Raw genomic sequence first — 22169 nt, forward strand, 5'->3', positions numbered from 1 at the left:
GATACGTGTTGAGTGTCCTTTACATGTATACTGTGTGGACTGTGGATGATAGTTGACGTGTACAAGTATAGAAAATATACATCATTCAGTATATTATGGTTGCCTGGAAGAGACCGCTTCCAGCAGGTTTTTTTGTACCTTTTGTTAATTCATTAATTTTTATTTTGCTATTACCTTGAATAAAGAGTTTTTATTTATTTGTATGCAGCAGTAAAAACATTGAACAAAAAATAATTAAAAATATATTATATTATTACCTTTAAGAGTCTTACCTTATTAGTTATTACTCTATAGCTATTTAATAACTTCATTATAGCTTACAAATTCAGCCTTACCCTACAGACTAGCCCTCAATATTTCGACACGTTACTCCGTTTTGTATCTACCCGCACAGGCCGGCCATAACAGCGATGTAAGGACATTAAAATGGTGGAAGGAGGGAAATCGCCTGTGCACAATGACTGGGGTTTCCCGGTTTAAAAGTCCCCCCTCCCTCCGCACCCCGCACCTCACCTCTAAACAATAATTCAGATTCACCCTTTCCAAAGTGCAAGGGCGCATTCACTAGGGGTAGCGCGTAGGGATGGGTACTTACCGATACGTATTTTCCGAAAAAAAAATAAGACTATTATAGTTTAGCAACTTCGTTTGAGCAAGTAATTTTTGTTTTCGTGATAACCATATTTCCCGGCAACAACCAAATGTCCCAGGAAAAGTCCAAGACTCAAAGTATCTCAAGACCGAATTATGTACTTGCAAATAACTTTAGTGGTTTGAGCATACAGAACATTTAAGTATGTGAAGTAAAGTATGGCCATATTTTTCGTTCCTATTAATTGAATATTATTCAGATTTCCATCGAATTAAGGCCTAAGTAAGAAGTTTACCTTCAACTTACAGTCTTTTACATTTCAAAATATTATATAATATTATTTTCCCTCACCTGTTTACACCCCCTCCCTCACCTGTCTCTACCTACAAATAATAAAAACTAAGGAAACGTGACTCACACACTATTACCGTATTTGGTTCCTTTCGAACTATCATATAACGTCAGCCTGATACCGCTCAAGGCCACCTAAATATTGTAAATGTATGTATTCCCCATTATCCCATAGATATTATTGAAAATGTGTACCATTGTGTAATATTTTTGACAAGTATTGTAGAACATGTTTTTTGACGGAGTTACTTTTCCTTAGTTTTTATTATTCGTAGGTCTCTACTATCTAATTTCAAAAGGATAGTTTAATTTACATTTACAAAACATCGACACAGCACATCCCTACATGGGGTGCATCGAGCCCCGCGGATCTCAAATTTACACTCGCTCACTAATTGTGTTTATCCATTATTTGGTTACGTTCTTTGTTTCATTATACGTTCGTTTCATTTGGATACTGCGCGTGATTGAATATTACCGATAATGTGGTATATTTTCGCGGCTTTTCGCGGCTTTTCTGATGCCGCGGGCTAATTATACATGTGGCTTTTATGTACGAGGGCTGCTATTTATGTATCCGGAATTAAAAAAAGAAACAAACATATATCATTTAATATGGTTTTATTGCTTTTCAAAATATTCGCCGCGATGATCGACACACTTTTGCATACGCTGGAACCAATTTTCATAGCACTTTTTCCATTCTGATTGAGGTATCTCCAAAAAGTGCATTTTGAACGCATCAACAGCCTCTTCGCGGCTCGAAAAACGTTGACCACGTAATTTGTTCTTCGCGTATGGAAATAAAAAGAAATCGTTAGGTGCCAAATCAGGGCTGTACGGCGGATGACCAGTCAATTCGATCTTTTGACCCTCCAAAAACTGAGTTGTTTCAGCTGAGGTGTGACAGCTAGCATTGTCGTGATGTAATATGATTCTGCGTTGTCGGTTGTCCTTTCTTATTTCTTCAAAGACTTCTGGTAAACAAATGGTCGTATACCATTCAGAATTAACCGTTTTACGATTCTCTAATGGCACTGTAGCCACATGTCCATTAATTCCAAAAAAACAGGCGACCATTTGCTTCAAAGTACTTTTTGCACGAGTAAATTTTGTTGGTTTCGGCTCATCTTGGAACACCCACACCGTTGACTGTTGTTTAGTTTCGGGGTCATATGCATAGATCCAAGATTCATCACCTGTGTAGATATTATAAACGGCTTTGACGTACCACGGTTGTATTTTTTTATCATTTTTTTGCACCAATCGACACGAGCCCGTTTTTGATCGATTGTCAAGTTGTGCGGAATCCAACGCGAACATATTTTTTTTACAGCCAAATGTTCGTGTAATATCTTATGTATGCTCGTCATACTTATGCCTAAGGACGCCTCTATCTCGCGATATGTAACATGACAATCACGCATTATTAGTTCCCGCACAGCATCTATATTTTGTGGGACAACAGCTGTTTTTGGGCGACCTTCTTTATTTTCATCCGTGAGCATAGACCGCCCACGATTAAACTCACTGTACCAGTGATAAACAGTGGTATTTGATGGTGCTTCATCTGCAAAAGTTGCGGTGAGTTGAATAAAGCACTGTTGTTGATTTAGCCCACGCCGAAAATCGTAGTAAATCATTGCACGAAAATGTTCACGCGTTAAATCCATGGCAAATGAAGACACGCAATTTTCAAAATGACGCCACAATGGAAAAATAATTGACAGTCACATGAAACAAAATGTATTCTTCAACCAAAGAGTTCTATTTTCAAATGTTGTAATTACTTTTTAAATATTGTTCTTGTAAGTGGCCAGTTCCGGATACATAAATAGCAGCCCTCGTAATGAACTGAAAAAACTGTTATAAGTATTTTTATTTTGCTGGTTCCTTTGTAGTTTCCGAACCTGTAGGTCATGAAGGATAGTTGGAGCTCAAGCTCAAGAAAATAGGTTATAACTAGCCCTTCTAAAAAGAATGTCTCGTTTTTAACCAGCTGTTTTGTAATAACATTTACTTAAGGGGCTTAAAACACCTAAATGCGAGATTTCGAAGAGGAATGTCTGTATGATAGAATGCGGTACTTGTATTGAGAAAGATATATAATATTATTCAGAATATATATGCTAGTTCCATAGTGTTTTCAAAACACGATGCAACTTATTTTTCTCTATAGAAAAAAATCGCAAACATACCTCTAATAAAATCTTAAAATGCTCGGCATGTGTGGTAAATTGCACTCAATCATTCTTTAATTTATGGACAATATTTGGCTACCAGTGTACTACTGCTATACTTAGTGTTTTTTTTTTAAATAAATCCTTAATTAGCAGTAATCAAGTATTTTCCACAATCAGAGTAGACTTAGCGTACGTGCGTGTGCGTTGTGAATGTATGCAATTGTCGGTCAATTTCGATTAGCTCTTCTAAGCCCCTAGGTACCAAGGTATTATGACTGTATGATAGTACTTTTTTGAGTGAAAATAATATTGTTATTGTAAAAGAAAATTGCAGCAAAGGACAACTTGCAATGCTGTAAACACCAACATTCTGTAATACAGTTCTTTTGAAACTATTCCAGCAATATAGCCGTTTTGTTATAAAAAAATCCACATAACATCTAAATCCAGATCCTAGTTCAAAGAAAAACTTTAGAAAACACCCGCTGAAAGTTGTGAATAGCGTCTGTTATTGCCTCACAAGTCACAACACATTGCAGTCTACAAACATTATATTAGATTTAAGTTTTTGTACAAGCCTCAACAATTTCTAGAGTCTAGACTCTAGACAATTTTTATAGCAATACAATATGATAGCTACATTTTAATATTGCAAACAGGCAACATAATTACCTACCATCGTTAAAACTAAAGACTTGTACTAGCTGTCCCGGCAAACGTTTCTTTGCCGGGTCTGTCGCTGGTTCACACCACAGTTTTTCGAACCACGGTTCGAAACAGCGAAGGATTGTTTTTGTAATTACCCGATTCATACCGCGGTTTGAAACAGAGAAGACCTGTTTTTGAATTAGTGGATTCGAACTGCAGTGTAGATATTCCTTTAAGTACAGTTAAGCTCAACATAATTAAGAAATCAAAAATATTAATTTAAGTCTTAAGACCAAACTAAAAAAAATGCGAGATGGGCGCAAAAAATTCCCGACTTAAAAGAATAGGTAACATCATAAAAGGGTTATTAGCGGGTGAAATAACCATCGGCCTGGAAAAATTAAGGGTTTAAAATTAACTTTATAATAATTTTACTCCTTTTGATTGTTTTACAACTTTGTTTTTTTTATTGTTTTTGATTATTTTAATTTTTCGACTAAGATTTTATAAAGTTATGTAATTTTAAAAAAAATATTTACTTTAAATATTATTTTTGTTGATTTGTTTAATTTTTTACTGTGATTTTATACAATTATATAGTTTTAATTATTTTTATAAAGATTATTTTCTTTTTGAATATTTAAAATTTACGACTGTGATTTAATGCAATTGAAAACTTATTATTATTATTATTATTAAAGTTTCCCATTTTTTATGATTTTGAAAGAAATGCTATTTTTTTATTAAAAATGTGTTTTTATTCCTTTTTGAAACCACTTTTCTATAAGTCTGTACAAATAAATGAGACTAAAAAAAGTTTGTTACAATTATATATTGGCTTAAATTCGTGGTCAAAGTATGTAAAGTATGCCATATAAAGTATTTCACCCATATTATTTTATTGAAGTGACTAAATAAGTATGTCACCATGGCAACATCCATCGCTATCCCGTCGCACAAACAATGGTCGCCGTCAGTCTCGAGTTGTAATAATTTACTATTATTTATTCAACAAATGCACTTATCAATATAAAAGTACCCTATAGCCGATTCTCAGACCCACTGAATATGCATATAAAATTTGGTTAAAATCAGTAAAGCCGTTTCGGAGGAGTACGCGGCCTAACATTGTGACACATGAATTTTATATATAAGAAGATATTAATATAAGCTGCATGAGTTTTTTCGTGGCTTAGCCAATAGCTATGTCCACACTATGCAATTTCATCTTCAATTTTCGTCATCATCTTTTTATTCAACTTTCGTTTGGCATATTCAATAATTGAATTCGTCAAAATCCACCCGCGTTGGAAAGAAAAGTGTCATAGCGTTTATACGTGGGAGAGCCTTGCTTCGGCACGAATGGGCCGGCTCGACCGGAGAAATACCACGTTCTCACAGAAAACCGGCGTAAAACAGCGCTAGCGCTGTGTTTCGCCGAGTGAGTGAGTTTACCGGATGCCCAATCCCCTACCCTATTCCCTTCCCACCCTCCCCTATTCCCTTCCCATCCCTACCCTCCCCTAAAACCCTATTCCCTCTTAAAAGGCCAGCAACGCACCTGCAGCTCTTCTGATGCTGCGAGTGTCCATGGGCGACGGAAGTTGCTTTCCATCAGGTGACCCATTTGCTCGTTTGCCCCCTTATTTCATAAAAAAAATAGCGTCGCGGGCATGCCCCACGTGCGATGTTTACTGCGCTATAACGCATGCCCTTGATGAACAAAAAAAGGCACAGTGTGGACAAAGCTATAGACTTTGTTCATACTAAACAGTCTCAGAATAAACATTTGAAAACAAACATTTTTAGTGAGTTTCGATTGCCTCGATATAAGAAATTGCTTTATTATCTCAGGTACTGTGAACACTATTATATTATATCGTTCAGATTTATTTTTCCTAATCGTTTATATCAGTGATCCTTATGTCGTGGAGATAAGGGTCCTGTAAAACGACGCACAAGGCGAGCAACCATCTTCATAATTGAGTTACCGACGCCGTCGCTAACGAAACCAATTCCACCTTCTCCATTGTTTCACGTCACGATATTGGTTATTTACGTGCTTACGTCGCACTCATATGAAATTTTGGGTAAATATTTCGTGGAAATGGCACTGTTTTGAGGTTATAAATATTACGTTTATAAGCAGTAAAGCGAAGATATCGTGTTAGGAGCGCTGATCATCTTTTTGTATGTCGCGTATATCGTCATTGCCTATTTATGCCCACTTTTAACAATATAGCCGATTGTACTGCTCTATTACCTGATTCTTCATGCATAGGGGATAGCCAAGATGTAGGTTATTATAATGAATTTATGAGATTTCGATAAAGCTATTGCGGTATAGGTTCAACTGCAACTTCATATGGCCCTACAGTTGCTAGCTAGTAGCTACTATTATTATAATGTTATATCTGCATTAGTTAAACGTAAACTAAGCACTGAAAGGGAAACTACGATACTTAACAAGGTCAATGTCTAGCCGCTAGCCAGACTGTTATTAGTTATTCAGAAACCGTCTTCAAGCTAAGTCTACTTGAATATTAATTTTCTCCGTTTTCGAACTCTCGTAAATATTTGGCGTTCGCAAAGTATATTCGAAATATGCAATTCTCTCTGGTAAGCTGTTTCGATCAAAGACCTATTGGGTTCGATAGCCGAGTAGTGGTAAATTAATCGAATTTGACGGCGCGCATGTATCTGACAGTCGTATTTGATAGTCGAATAAGCGCGTAATAAGGACGTGTTTTGAAATATAACTCAGTATAGTGGCTAGTGCTCATGACGTTATGAATCGACGTCATACTGTTGACGTATTCCGAAATACACGCTTGTTTATTGCACTCGCGTGAATGACTTTATTGGAATGTCATCAAAAGTGAAAATTCAAAACGTAGCCATTGTTACGTTTTGAATTTTCTCTTTTGATGTTCCAGTTCAATATGAGACGTCATGAACACTGGAAATGCTGGGTTATATTTCGGAACTCAGGCTATATATCACGCTTAACCCTTTCATATGCAATAAAACTGTGCGTCACGTCACGTCAACCTCGCACTTTTAAAATTGGAGCAATGGATACAGTTCCGTACCGGGAGATTTCTGATTGGATAAGTTTTATGCAAGTTGCCGCATACAGTGGCGCCATTATCGCCAATGACAATTGAATGACGGTGGTTGTTGACGTCGGCGTTGATAACACAAATTGCAAATGTCCAATTTTCAATTCCCTTTCGGCCGCGCTCTAATTATTCTATGGTCGTCCCGTTTAACGATGAAAACGCTGTAAACTTTGGAGCAAACCAAAATGTAAAAAGGTTATTTAATTTGTCTAAACCATCTCAACCCTTGAGATGGTTTAGACAAAGTAATCGTATCGCTATCGAGTGTCAAATGTATGAAAGCTGTAAATGTTCAAACAAATCATTTTCGACAACATTTTCACAAATCACAACTCGAGCTCACCCGCCTGAGGATAATAATCGGTTCGAAAAATCGATATATCTATATGAAAGCAAGTCGCTTGTTTTGTTTTTCCTGAATATTATAATCACTATACAAGTCCGCAACACCACTTGAGAGCTTGTATTGCTTTTTGTGGATTAGGGGCTAGAAGCTGACCGCAAAGGCTCACAAAGGGCTGAGAAAAAGTCACGCACCCCAAAGTTTCCGCATCACCGAGCAAAGGTAATGATCGAACAGCACACCGTGATTAATGCTCTACTAGTACACGTGGACACGTTAAAGTAGTGTTTGTCGCTGCCATCGACTATCAAGTCGCGATATGAACAGCCTTGGCGAAGAGCTGGCTGGCTAATTCAACTAAATAGCTGCTACAAGCGCATTACGTTATGGTTAAGGCGACGCCTTGATAATTTGGCTGTAGCGATGTCGATTTTTCTCAGCAATGACTAAAGCTAAGAAATTAAAGTTCATTGTCAGTATTCATCATGACTTTGTCTTTCAATTACCCATATTATAATATAGTATTGGATCCGACCGTAAAATCCTGCAGGAATCGTTTTTTTCGATCAAATTTATTTTAAAATAATCTTTAGAACGTATAGAATGGATTAATGTTGGGTTGTCCTATCAAAAGTAGCCGCAAGTACCTCATTCCATACCTTCATTCTATACGTTCTAAAGATTATTTTAAAACATATTTGATCGAAAAAAACGATTCATGCAGGATTTTACGGTCGGATCTTAGGATAATACGATTGGTCAACTTTTATAACACAGAATAATCAATCAAAAAGGCCTCTGTAAATAAAGGGATTCTAATTTTGTCAATTACAGAGGAGAGTGATTAAGGCTTCCAAAATTTCTACATAGATCGGTTCAAGCATAGACTTTAATTTGCCCATAGCTTATATGAAATATATTTATGGTTTTTAATTATGGTTCCATTTCTTGCTGTTCCTTTGCTTGTTTTCTATGAGAGGCAGAAAACAAGCAATCTAAAACATATCCAACACGGTGTTTTACTTTAACGCGGCGTCACCTTAATTAAGTATCCAAAATAGCTAAAGTTGCAACATAAACATGAATAAACTTTACAGTTACAATTTCTTAAAGAAAGTCTGAAAAGTCACAACACATGTCTGGATTTCAAAAATATATTTTTCAAAACTTCGGCAAGCTAATCCTTGTCGCACTTTTAAAAACCTACTTACGGATCAAAAATGTCGTATTTATCCGACTGTACGTAGTTTAATTCTAGTTATTGCTTAATGTAATGCAACAAAAGCCCCTAGACCTCCGTCAAACAATGTGTGGGAGTAATCAACTCGCGGTTTGTACGATCCATCAATCTTCTGTTTGCGCCGTCATCAAATTTAGCTAATTGATGTTTATACTATGGGCTTTTTAACTGACTTACAAAATAAGTAGGTTCTATATTAGTTTTAATAACTTTTCTTGCATTTTATTATCGCTAGCCCGTGTATGTTTAAAATATGTACTGCACCAATTTTTGGGTGTACTTGGGTATGTAACAAAAACGTTTACTATTATACCACCAGTTGAAATAAAATGCGATGAAGAAATTCAGACTTCTTTTTTACCATCGTGACAACAAAGTAAATCATTCTGTAATTTCAAATGAATAAGATTTATACATTTTAATATTTAATTGTAATTGCAAGCTCAGCCCAGTAATTAGAAGCCCCGCAGAATCCGGACGAAATGCGCTTCCACGAGCCCCTTAATTTCAATTCCGATGAAAACCCATTTAATAATATACAAATACAGTAAATCTTGTCTAATTAATTAAGAAATGTCTGATGGAAACATAAATTGATTCGTCAAAGCCTTTGATGGGAAAGCCGTTTGGCGCCGATTGCGAGCATAATTGCCTTCTGGAACCATCTGCGGCCTTTCTTCATTTAAACTTGAGACATTTACATTTTATACACTATTAATTGGAACGTAGTTCCTTATCGCGCGTTGCGCCTTGGGCTAGCCTGAAAAAGTTGTAACGACACTTTTTTATTAGTACCTGCATGGTAGGGGCAGAGGGCGTTGAGTATTCCTGTGCGTTAACGTTTTTGATAATAAAGTACAGCGACGGGTTGTTAATTAATATTCCTGGGCGTCTGAAGATGGCGATTTTTTAATATTTTTTTTGTGTATATGTAATATGTATACAGGTTTTTTGAAAATAAGAAATATCTTCGTTCCATTCGGGTGTCCCTTGACACCTCTCAAGTTTTTTTTTAAATATTTAAACGGTGGATTGGTTCTTACGCCGTTGAGTTATCTCGCTTCTGTATTTAATCACTATTTACTTTGCAAGTTTTAATTATGTAGATAAGTACCTAAATACTTACACGACGTTTTTTTTATTGCTTCTTTCCTTCCTTCCGTAAATGCCATGGGAAATATAGGATTTCTCCAATTAATGTTACGAAATAGCAATCAGGATTTTCATAGTAATTATGTACGGTATTTATTGGAAAATTGGATTAATAAATCTACGCATTGAAATATCATGAGCACCAAAATAGGAATTTAATGTTAATTGGATTTCATTCAAAGCTTTCACGTTCAAATTGCTTTAAAATTACTCCATGGAAAAACAAATGAGGCGAAAAATTCGACTAGTTTCTAATTTCCATAGAATTTACCACAACGCAATTCACTATAAGTTATAATCTGTGGTTATAACATTTTAAAACACGTCAAATGACAGCTTTGTGAATTTTAAAATTTTCTTTATTTTTCGCGCAAACATTTTCAAAACCAATCGAAACACCTGTCCGAAACCGATTGAGTTCGTACACAATTTTATGCCTTTTTTGTTTGAAACAATCACGAAAGTACCGGGGACGCATAAAAACAAAAGTGTTAGGCAGTTTCGACGCCGAACAAATTAAATGCACGTATAAGCCGGTCTATTGATGGCTCCCCTTTGACACTGTATCAATCGCGTGTTTCCCCTTTGTTGCGACCACCCGGCCGCCGCCCGGCTAGCGGCTATGACTAATTCAGCATATTGCTAATTTTTTTCCGCGTGGCAGACGAATTTTACACCCCACTCCATATCTACAGTGATTATAATGTAAAATCGATATTACTAAAAACAAGGCACGTGTTAGCAGCGTTGAATATTTTAGTTGGATTGATTCGTTCCTACCGCTACGCATAGCACATGTATAGCGCACACCCACGTAATAAGATGGAAAACCTCAAAATCGACCCGATATGAAGGAAGTTCGTCTGTATAGACCACGAAGCTAAAATTAGCTTCATGGTAGACACAGGTTGTACAATGAAATTCAAATTTTGATTGTTTCGTAACTTTAGTAATTATTAGTATTAGACTTTAGAGCGCCTTTACATTAGGCAGCCTTAGCCTGATTAAAAGATCTTTCCTCGTACCAAGTAATCTAACACGGTACATTTTCATTCCAGGCGTCCGCTGCGCACTACCAGAGCCAGTTAGCTGCGCTGTCAGCGGAGAACGAGCGGCTGCGGGGCGAGCTGACGGCGCTGTCTACTGGTGTGGTGGACAGCGACCACGAGCGCCGGCTGGACGACGTCGCCCAGCAGGTCGTGAGGGCGCTACTGTCGCAGAAGGTGAGAGAAACATCTTCTCTCTCTAGCAGCACTTCAGACAAATTCTGCACTGTATTTTGTCGTGATGGACTGCGGCTGCGAGCACGAACGCCGGCTGGACGATGTGGGCTGTGGCACAGTGGCCGTGAGGGCATTTTTGTCGCAGGACTAATGAATGAATGATGAGAGGACTTCATGTCCTTCTCTAGCAGCGATCTCCTGAAAGATTCAAGAGGCTGGAACATGTTTCCCAGCAGGTTGGGAGGGCACAACTGTAGCCAAAAAATAAAGACTAGTCTTTCCTTCACTCTCTCTAGAGGATCATCAACAATGGGATGATGATCAAATACTACTAATACTACTTACTAGTAATACAGGTGGTTGTTCACAAATGACCAGTAATTTTAAGTGCTCTGTCTGCAAAGTAACCCACAGTTGCGCCGCATTTGAATCGGATCACTGAAATAACGCGGGCAACCGAGATAACTGTTTTATGCCCGTTTCTGCAACGTTAAACCACTATCCGAAGCTTGGATGTAGGTACACAACGGCAGTTAATAAGCACTAAAATCATGGGGTAAATTCCAACCCCAAATCGCAATGTTTGCCTTTGGCGAGCGAGTTCCCATTTTCGATGATGAGATTTTAGCATTAAGGTAAATTAAGAATGCCTTGGAATAGTTCACAGCATACCTTAGGTGCTTACTACTTGATTCGGTCTGTCGATCGTCAACACATGAGTAGGTATAGAAATATATCTAACTTAGCATTAAGGACAGTCCATTCTTTTGTCATTTGTACAAAGTGGCGCTGTTTTAACGACATTTTAATCTCGACAGCGGAAAGGAATCCTTTTAACGCATTTAAAAATGTCGCTTCAAAAGCGTAAATTAATACCGTGCAAAAAAAGGTTCATCACAAGCCCTTAATCCCCAGCATTAAGATGGAAACCGGAAATTGTTTTCTCATAATTATACGCCGCCTATTTCCGCGGATTATTCGTAGCACATTCGCACATAAATTCCACGAAATGGGACACTTTAGGCTAAGCTGGCACCGTAATAATTTTACCGACCTCTGGACCACTATAATCTTGGCATAATCTGACCGATAATGCGAATGCCTGTGTTTAAATCCGGCCCACAAATGTCCGCCATGTTGTTCTAGTTTTGGCGCGAAAGTTTTCGAATAAAGATGGTCGGGCGTGCACTTGACAGATAACGTTCACGCATTTTAGTTTTCACTTTAGCTTTGTATTTAATTTAGCTTAGGCTTGATTCGCAAGTTGGCTATTTACGATCGCCTGCCCTGATATTGACCCAACACTGTTGCTACTAAAATAGGAGGATTTGTTTAACAGCAATGTTTCGTTTGTGTTGATAAACAGTATTTCAGTTTCATTCAGTTTATTAAATATTTGGGCTATCATAAAATGTTTTATGAACATTTTAATTAAAGATAGAAGGGCTGTGTAATGATTTATTAGCTCCTCCTTACCTAATCTCGCCGTTATATAGGAATAGCCCATCAAAACTTTCCACCAGAATTTTAATTAAAGTAATTTCAACGTAGCTTATAACTACGACTCAAAATAATGAAAATTCTCCGAATTCATGAAAATCTTTTAATAAACAAAGTTCGTCTACTTTTGTTAATACTGGCAACATTGTCGTTCCCTATCTGACATCTCCCCCCATAATTACCAGCCGTCAATTACTTACTCGAATTTAATTTGGCTAATGAAGCATAATTAAAATATTCGCGTACACCTCCACAGACAATACAAAGGAAGATTTAGATAAATATAATGAATCCCTTCATTACGCTTAATTAATGTTCAAACAACTTTATTTTCGTACTTGTAATATAAGATGACACGTCTGGTGGGTACTTTGAAAATTCAACTGCTGTGGATCGTTTTTCAATTCGAATTTCGTCAATATTCCATCGCTTTAGTAAAAGATTATTGTATTAAGACTTTCTAAATAGGCATTATAAATACCAATATATTAAAGTGAAAATGAGAAATCAATAAGTCGGTGTGCTTTTTTTCAGAGCATACGCGAGGAGTTGGGATGTGCTCGAGCGAGGATCCGGGAGCTGGAAGGGCAGAATCGAGCCCTGAGTTCTCTGCTGGTGCGGCAGCTGCGACCCCAGCCCAGGCCGTCTCCGGCGACACCGCACACACCCCTCACTCCTCACACACCCAGAGACTTACAAGGTACGTACTCTTGAAGGATCAGGATTTTAAGTAAAATCATCTTAGGTATATTCTTATATCATTATTACTACTACACAACTCATACATAGCTTTCTTATTACTACTACACATTAACATTACTGAAACATATTACAGAGTAGAAGATTTGATTCTGAGATTAAGATTAGTAAAAGTAACTTGATGCATTTAACTTCGAAGCCTTTTAAATTATTAAGTAAAAGTTAAAAATCTTAACTCGACTACGTTATACTGTATGGAGGATTTACACAAATTCTTTTGGCTTCGATATAGTTAACTAAGAATAAAGTTTATAAATGCAATTTTTATATCAAATAATACTCGAAACTTCCAGTGCATCTGGTGGACGTAGGGTCCTGTGGTTCGCTGGTGTCGTTCAGAGATTCTCCACCCCCGGCGCCCCCCACCTCACACCCTCACCCTCTGAGTCATGATGATAAGCGGAGGCATCAAATCCTGGCCGACATTTGGACTGAACTAAAGGTATGCAATTGTTTATTTGATATGGCAATACCTTTTTTTGGGACGCGACATGCTCCTACGCATTCCACGGGGTACGGTGGAATCCAGCAAATATGGCAATACCGAGCCATAAAAATGTAAATATTTTTCATAATTTTTTTTGTCTTATAATAAATTATTTTTAGGGCCTCGAAGTGACGCCAGCAAATCTCGCTCGAGCCCTCTCAGCGGTAGACCCTACGCTGTGGGCGCCGCCAGCCCGACCAGCTACCCTGAGCCTGAGTATGCCACAGCCTTGTTCAGACGCTGCTAAAGGTCAGTAATTGACAATTATCTTAGTTTCAATTATTAGCATCCTGTATAATTTATATAACTTTTAATAATAATAATAATGAACACCTTAAATTTTTAATTAAAAACTTTACCACAGTATAGCAATATGACATTGTGACTTTACGTAATATTATATTGTACCCATTAATAAAACCCAAAACGAAACAACATTTAACAGCGTAATTATCTTCTATCTTTGTTACTTCACAATTTATGTAAATTAATAGAATCGCTTTACAATTACAGGTACGACAAGAGAAAAGGGAGCAGATGAAGGCAGTGGCGAGGCTTGTGAAGCTGGAGCAGAATCTCCCGAAAGTGGTGCAAAAGATGAAGGGTATTCTACAATGTCTAGCGATGTTCAAGCGGATGCCTCGAGGCAAAGCGATCATGCTGTTGATAGAGTTTTGCCGGATCTCAATGAGGCTTCTGATGAAACCGACAATCAAACCATTGTATCAATAAACCCTCGAGAATCTCGTCGACACGCAAGAATGTTGGACGCGGACTACATATGTTTTCCTATCGGAGTAGCTTTTGCCGGAATAAGGGGCAGCTATCCCCCGTCTAGGCCAGTTTTACCTTTCCAACATGTCGTTAGAAGTTTTTCAGATTCGCATTTGTGCTTAAAGTTTCTGGCGGGAACGACTTGTCCCTCTACTTGTCTAGACACGCCGACGCCGAGCTCCGGTGTATTGGTTTTAGATATAAAACCCGCACCTGAAAGGCCTTTGAGACGAGCTGCGATACCATCGACGACGAGCTCCGAAAGAGCATCTTGGGGAAGCACTTTAGATGATAGAGTAGATGTTGCTCAGTATGAAGCAGATTATGTTCAGCATTGGTTAGAATTAGATGATGCGAGATCTGCGCTGCAACAAAGGCACAGGGACTTAGCAGACTTAGAGTACGATAGAGCGGAATTAGAAGATTGGAGTTTGTCGCTGTCATGCGAAGATCTCAGGGATAGACATTCTCCGTTCGCTGAAATTACTACTCCTGGCCAAATATCCCTGTCAACCTTACCTAGTATTAGAGAAGATGATGCTTTAGAATTAGAAGAAGATGTGGGTGACTGCTTATGGAATGATTGTGGTTTTGCAACAATAGAAATTGAAGAATGTAGAATTGCAGACGATGCAGAGACTTCTGAAAAGCGATGGGAATACTCTGGGACTCACTCTCCTGGTGGTTCTTGGTCAAGTGCCTCTGACGTTCAAGAGAAACGTTGTAGTACAGCTTTAAGTGAGGAAGGAGATTGTGCGAATGTTGGCCTTGATTTTACGCGTGATTTTTATAGACTTGTCAAATATGAAAGCACAAAAAGTTTAGCATCAAACTCATCCAAAGGTATACCGCTCGCTGCTCAAGACCCTAATAGTCACTTACGTATTAACGATGTTCAGTCGGTAGGCCTACAAGATCGTGAACAAGCGCTTCAAAGTGTTTTGAATTTTATAGCCGAGCAGCAAAAATACTGTCGTGATCGGGAAGAATCTGATTCAATGTCATCCCGTCCTGTATCTGAAATTCGAGAACTACCTCCTCCATATGCAGCGGCCGACTTTGACGACGAATCCGTTGATCCCCGAAGCGAGGTTTCTGAAGATAGGCAAAGGCCTGACTCTTTCGGAAGTTTCTCCGAAAATGACTCCTGTGATATTATAGCTGATAGACCAAGAATGTCGTATTGTGATGTTTCCGAGCCAAAATCGACACCTAGATATATAGAAAGAGAAGATCCTTATAATGATTCAGAAGATTACTATGTTGAGATATCGCGCAACGAGAATTTGGAAAACGAAATCGACAATAGGCAACTTTCAAAAGTGCAAAGAAAGAATGAAATCAATAGAGGTGTTGATGTAGATGATTCTACGGAAGTTGACCGTTTAGTTGCAAAGGAGTATAAAAATTGTGAAATAGAATCTAGTCATAATTCAGAAAATACTACCGCCCTAAAAGAAAATACCCTTAATATCAAATTAAACAAACAAGTTTCTAACGAAAAAGAAACTGAATCCACACTAACAAAATCTAATAGTTTCCAATATCCTGAAACTGACATGTCACTCGTTGAAGAAGTTTTAAATGCTTGTAGACGAAGCTCATTGGTTCTCGGTACTGTTCCTGAAGAGGAGGAAAACTCATCGCCAGAGACTAGTTCTCCTCAAATGACTGAATCAAACACGACAAGTACGTCAACTGCTGAAACTGTGATAATAAGTAATAAGAGTGAGGGTATTCAGAAAGAAGTGAGACGGAGGGGAGAAAAAAGTCGCATTCCCATGCTATTAGGAGGTAAAAGGCCTCCATCTTCACCGAATAGGACGAAATCGAAAATACCCGTCGCCGGGAAGAACCGTCCCTCTACGACGCAAACAGTTCCGGAATCAATCATTATCAAGCAAGAACATTCCCTCAGCTTTCACGAAGCTGCCACTTCAAAGGATGTTATTGATGAGCTTAATAGGTAAGACTCGTTCAACATAATTTTTAATTATTTTAATTAAGATTGATTTTGATTTTATACAATACAATAAAATATCTTTCTCAATTACAGAATGATTCGTCAAAGCGAAGGTCCATTGACAGTAAATGAGGTGAAGCAAGAAGACAAAACTGAAAAAACATGTTTGAATAAAGACAACGCTCTGTGGGCGCCGACAGGCTGGGTGCACGTTGAAAAAGACATTGATTTCAGCGATCCCAAGGTAAATCATTCAGATTGTGTTTAAATTACTAAACCAGTCCTTTGTTTTAAAAGAGGATACCTTATCAGAGTTACGCAATGAAGGTGGTACCAACACAAATAGTGGTTAGATCTCTTACTCAAAATATTGATACGACTGTTTATCTGTTTAATGTCCAGATTATTTTTCTATATTGCTGTAAAAGACTAATTAACAAAAAAGAACGAGAACTTTGAAACGCGTTGGTCTAAATATTTTTGTAGGTACTAAAGAACAGATTATTCTATTCTTCAAGAACTTCACTTATGGAACCATGCTATACTTACCAATTCCAGGCACGAGCCAACCTGCTAGACGTGATGCTGGCGTCCAGCGACTCGTCTCCATCATCATGCGGCTCGTCTCCCGCGGAACCGCCGCCGCCGCCGCCGCCGTACTCTCGCCTGCACAGACTACATCGATCCCGACGGCAAAATACCGGTTGGTATTGCTAATTCAGAGTTATTTTACCTGTTACCAAAATATTTCCAAACGAGCTATGACTGTAAATTGTTTCTAATCAGGAACTTGCCTCTTTCGATGAGCGTGGTTATTTACTATTCGCGCTCGACTCGGATTCGTTCGATACCGCGTTGTTATTGGTCAACGCTAGCAAGCGTGCGATAGGTTCTATATAGTTCGACAAGGCTGTTTATGAACGTGGCGAGAAAAGGAACTAACGCTTCTATCATACAAAAACGTCATTTTTGACAGTTCTCCTTTACCAGCAGCGCACATTGACTGACATTGACATATTCAATTAAAGCCTTGTCGAACTGTAGTACCCGCAACTCTGCCTAAGCAGTGAATGGAGTGTCGGTCGATATGATTCTTATAAACAGTGTTACCGTCACAGATCGTTATTAAAACTTCAAGGTTTAATTATTGTGCTAAAGTCAATTTGGAATTATTTTACCTTTGTCAGGAGTTAAGATATTAAACGCTATTGACTTAAGGATCTCTTTTTGGTAAAATAACTCTATACTTAGACACAATCACTCGAAATGCCATTTCATTATCACGCATAGTGTGTTATTTCAAAAGTCCTTAACTTCAAGTCAATCGTTAGAGCCTGTCTGGATGAAGCGTTTTAGGCGCGAGTGAGCGACTCGTACGCGCGTAAACCGAGATACTAGAGCTACTGTTACATATATCTCGTCCAGAATCCAGATGCCTACGCGTTTTCTTACTCGCGCGTAAAACGCGCGAGCGACGCGCGAGTCGAGATACTTGGGTGCCATTGCAGCGTCCAGAATTACTACGCTATCGCTAGAGTCCGTTGCGAATGGACGTATTTGATTGGAGCGTGATAACTTCGAGTCCATGTTTGTAGCGTAAAAACGCACGTAAAACGCGGTATCTGGATGCAATAGAAGTTTAAACGCGCGTATGGACTTCGCGCGTAAATCGCCTCATCTGGACAGGCACTTAGGAATAATACAAATACCTAACAAAGTTTAATTTCTCTATTTACTCAATCTATTATTTAGGGTAGAGGTATCTAAGTATTAATTTTAGATTATTTTTTTAATTTAATTTCAAAATTAATTTAAAATTGCAGAATGTTCTAAAATGTTAGCAAAGAAATACCAGTTTTTACCTTTAGCCAATGTTAACATTTATATTTTATAATTTCATTTATTCTGTTTCTTTGTTTACATTTTTATTTGATGTTTTACTATAGAGACTGCCTCTTTGATTAATTAATTATTGTATTTTGATTTTATTTACTTATAATAGTCTATACTCAATACTCATCTTATATTTTCCACTCACTGCCATTGTTTTCGCTCACACTCAAACGCACCATCTCACTCTTCATGTCGAGTAGATGTCTTTTGGCGCACCGCTCCAAAAAAGGAAGCACAGTATCTAAACTTTCATTACAGTCGATCATGCTTTGGGAAACTGTCTAGACAATTGAGGTATCAGATATTACCTAAAATGTTGTTGCTTTTAGAATTTTCGGTTACTTATGCCTTAACTTTTCAAGAAAAATATTATAATATCTAATACCTAGATGACTTTCACTTGCAAAATGCGATGGTAGCCCTCGCAATACAATAGTTTTCTCCGAAGCAACCGTCTTTCTAATCATCCCACATTCTGGAGCTGTCTTGAGCAATTTTAGAGGTCGTCAAATTTTTAAAGATCGCATTTAACAAGTGATACGTTACGTACAAAGCATGATCGAGTGTGGGTATCGGGAGCGGTGCGGTACGCGCGAGTGCGAGCGAGAGGCTCAGGCTCACGCGTGTTGTCTCGCCAGAGGGCGGCCGCTTGTAGACGTAGGGGGCTAACGCGCGTGTTGGTGCAGCGGCGGCGCTGCGCGTGCGGGGCCTCGCGGTGCTGCGCGCGCCGCGCGTCCGCCGCCCCTCCATCCTCGGCCGCGACGGCTTCTTCGTCCGCTACGGGGACCCCGAGCGAGCCGCCGTCGCCACCTTCGACTTCCTAGACGACTTCTCCGCCGGATCGTCCCCCGACGCCAAAGACTGTTAGCGATAAACGACGCTCCAGAACTATATTTTTGTACGTCGTGATAAGGTGCGGACCGGCCTCGCTTCTGTCGTGTGAGCCAAATAGTTTTACGAGTAGCGGCTGCTCTCCGACGTCCGCCAGGCTGCAGCTTCCTTCCGCCCGTACACGCAGCGCAGACCGAGCGGTCGGCGCCCGACTTTTAGTTACTGACTTTTTGTGCTCGAGTTCTTAATTTATTGATGTTTTTAAATTCGAACATGCGATTTAAGCTACTTTTGATGCAATATCTCAAAATAATTATAATTTATAAAGTATTTTAGTGTCGTAACTTGTAAGTACAGTACGTGTAGAATCGATTTAAGTTTGTTTTGTTACTTCACGCTGTCTAGTTTACGCTTCGAGCCTACCGACGAATTAGGTAAGAAGAAGTATTAAGTAATGACTAAGTAATTGAAAGCTGCGGCCTCGAAGTAATGTGATATTTTTGTATATACTTGTAAGTCCCAATTATTTTCGTATACATTTAAATGGATTCCTTTCGAAATGTACGAAGAAAAGCGTTATTGTTGGAACTAGAATGGAGAAGTTTTCGAAGCCAGGTATCGACGGTTTTTATGTTATCGTCACCTCGTTTATACCTACTAAGTACTATCTATAGTTGCGTTCTATTTTAACGTGTGAGTGCTTTGCGCCATACAAAATCTAAGCAATTTAAACGATGCAATTAATAGTCTAAAGTCCTAATCTAATCTATTGTGTAGGTATTATAAGTATTCCTTGAATCTTTGATTCGTGGCTTCGAATCGTTGAAAATGTAAATATTTACAATTATTGTGCTAGTAACTTAGTTATGGAAATAGTCATAATTATGGTGTAACGACAGTATAGTTATAAAATCCATTAAATCCAAGGGTACTAAACTATGGTAGGTGTATATATTGTGTAACGTCATTTAAACTATTTATTTAGTTGTATGATTTGCGATCTATCAATAATAATTTGTGTATACTTAGGCACATATCATTAAACTGTATTATTTCGTTAGTTACAATTCCAGTATTGACAAGAATTTTAACTCTCAATGTTACTCATAAATCTACAACGTATATAACATTTAATAATAATAATAAACAAGTGTTTGGAACTCAAGTACAAGACCAAAACTTTACGCAATTGATATTGTTTGTTGTTAGAAGCATTGTCAATACTGGTTATTATTAATTATGGTTATAAACCTTTATGTAGGGATTTTCAGCTTATCTTATTACTTGTAGATATTCTAATAAACCAAAGCGATTTACACAGAAATTTGCCACCACTTGTTACGCTGAGACACGACTCTGTCCTGGTTATTTTGCCCATATTTATTTTAATGGCAAAGTTTAAAGACAATAAGAAAGATTTATACCTATTAAGAAAAAAATTAACGAACAACTCGATCGATATTTATAAGAATAATTCATATGTCTATGTAACGAATTGACCTGTATTTAATTTGTGAAAACTCAAAACCCGTTGTCTGTGCGTAGTCATATGTCTCATTCTAGGATAAACTTGGAGGCATTCAGATACACATTTTCAATTTTTATAAAAAAAAATGTTTATTTGAACAACTCTATTTGAAGTTCGAAAAACGTCTTGTCCAAATCTATAGCAACATTGAATTTTTAAATGTGTATCTGAATTCTGAATACGTGTTATTTCAAATAATGTAACTATTTAATATTTTTACAATACAAACAAAATCTCATAAATGATATAATCCTAATAAAATGCAATAACGTAATTAATGTAATATCATTTATAATATATAATTTACTATAATATACCCAATATTTATTCCTGCAGGTAGAAGTAATATTTCATTACAACGATCCAGATAATGTTTCTTTAAAATACTAAAGTGTAAAAATATCTCGTAGTAAATATAATTTATTGGACAACGTTAAAATGTCGTGAAATTGCTCTTAAAGCTCGTCACTGTAAAAACCACCTTATTTATGTATCTAACAGATCATCCATATAGAATCTGGATCGTATGGCTTACAACAGCGACCTCCCAACCATATTTTATTGTTTGTTATAAAAATTGTACCTAATCTATATTACATTATATTCGTTAATGATAATCGTAGGATCCAGGGGTACTGTGATCTGTAACTACCACTAAATTATGAGCACGAGATGGTTATCATTCGTCTTTATTCATAAGATACCCTTTTTCCATGTGTATGTGACGAGCGACAAAATTATGAATACAGGCGAATTTTTGATATTGGTCGCATTGGATAGTTCTCAACTAAGGTATAGAATATAAATAGGTAGGTACTTTGAACAGTACAAATATGTGTAGATTAATGGTATAATTTTAATGCTCTATTGCAGGTGGGTTGAATAAACGATTCCGTTCCCAAATAATACATCTGTTTTATTTTTATTTTACCTACACCTATAAGTTTAACTGTATACATTTTCTTAATGATAAAAGAAAAATAAAAATATTTTTTTCCAGGCTTCTTATCATTTTAGCATTCTGCTACAATTTCGTGGTAGCAGAAAGGTAAAAATGCTAAAGAGATGTGAAATGAGATCACACCCTTATCCGTGAATAAGTAAGAAACTAAAAACACTAGAAATGCGGAAAGGAACAACTTCGCAAGTTTTTGTATTGAAAGTCGCGAGTTGACTTGTCGCCTATAAATGCCCTTAATCAATGTAGAATTTCAGGACATTCGAAATTATTCAAGAAAATTCTCATAATTTTCATTAACTCAAAAAAATTTCATTTGTTGTTATTTAGTATTGAAGTAGCAGTAGCCCAGAACGTATGTTTGCGTAAAAATTTTTCAACCTACCTACAAATTCTAAGATTTTTCTTGTGACTACCCCCAATATTTTGTTTTAATTCTTGTGAATTGACAAATTAATAGGGGTAGCCCATTTGTTTTACTATAAAGTACCAGAAGCGCATAACGTATGAAGAGGTGTAATTGCGTTCAATTTTTTCGACCTACCCACTAATTGTAATATTTTTCTTGTGACTACCCCCAATATTTTGTTATAATTCTTGTGAATTGACAAATTAATAGGGG

General features: G+C 37.5%; 1 protein-coding gene across 4 annotated transcripts in view; it reads left to right on the forward strand.

Moving 5' to 3' along the window:
- LOC121732073 overlaps positions 1-20867 on the forward strand; it is a 325970-nt gene extending 305103 nt beyond the window's left edge. For 3 of the 4 annotated variants that reach the window (XM_042121855.1, XM_042121854.1, XM_042121857.1), the window contains 8 exons: positions 10690-10854; positions 12889-13054; positions 13407-13555; positions 13720-13849; positions 14114-16340; positions 16431-16581; positions 16896-17040; positions 18917-20867. In XM_042121855.1, the coding sequence (XP_041977789.1) occupies positions 10690-10854; positions 12889-13054; positions 13407-13555; positions 13720-13849; positions 14114-16340; positions 16431-16581; positions 16896-17040; positions 18917-19098 (3315 nt within the window). In that variant the 3' untranslated portion in view covers positions 19099-20867. Of the gene's footprint in view, positions 1-10689; positions 10855-12888; positions 13055-13406; positions 13556-13719; positions 13850-14113; positions 16341-16430; positions 16582-16895; positions 17041-18868 lie in introns of all 4 variants that reach the window. The other variant, XM_042121856.1, reaches the window with a different exon arrangement.
- The last annotated feature ends 1302 nt before the right edge of the window (positions 20868-22169 follow it).

The sequence above is a fragment of the Aricia agestis genome, chromosome 11, assembly GCF_905147365.1.
Source record: "Aricia agestis chromosome 11, ilAriAges1.1, whole genome shotgun sequence".
NCBI classification, from domain to species: domain Eukaryota; kingdom Metazoa; phylum Arthropoda; class Insecta; order Lepidoptera; family Lycaenidae; genus Aricia; species Aricia agestis.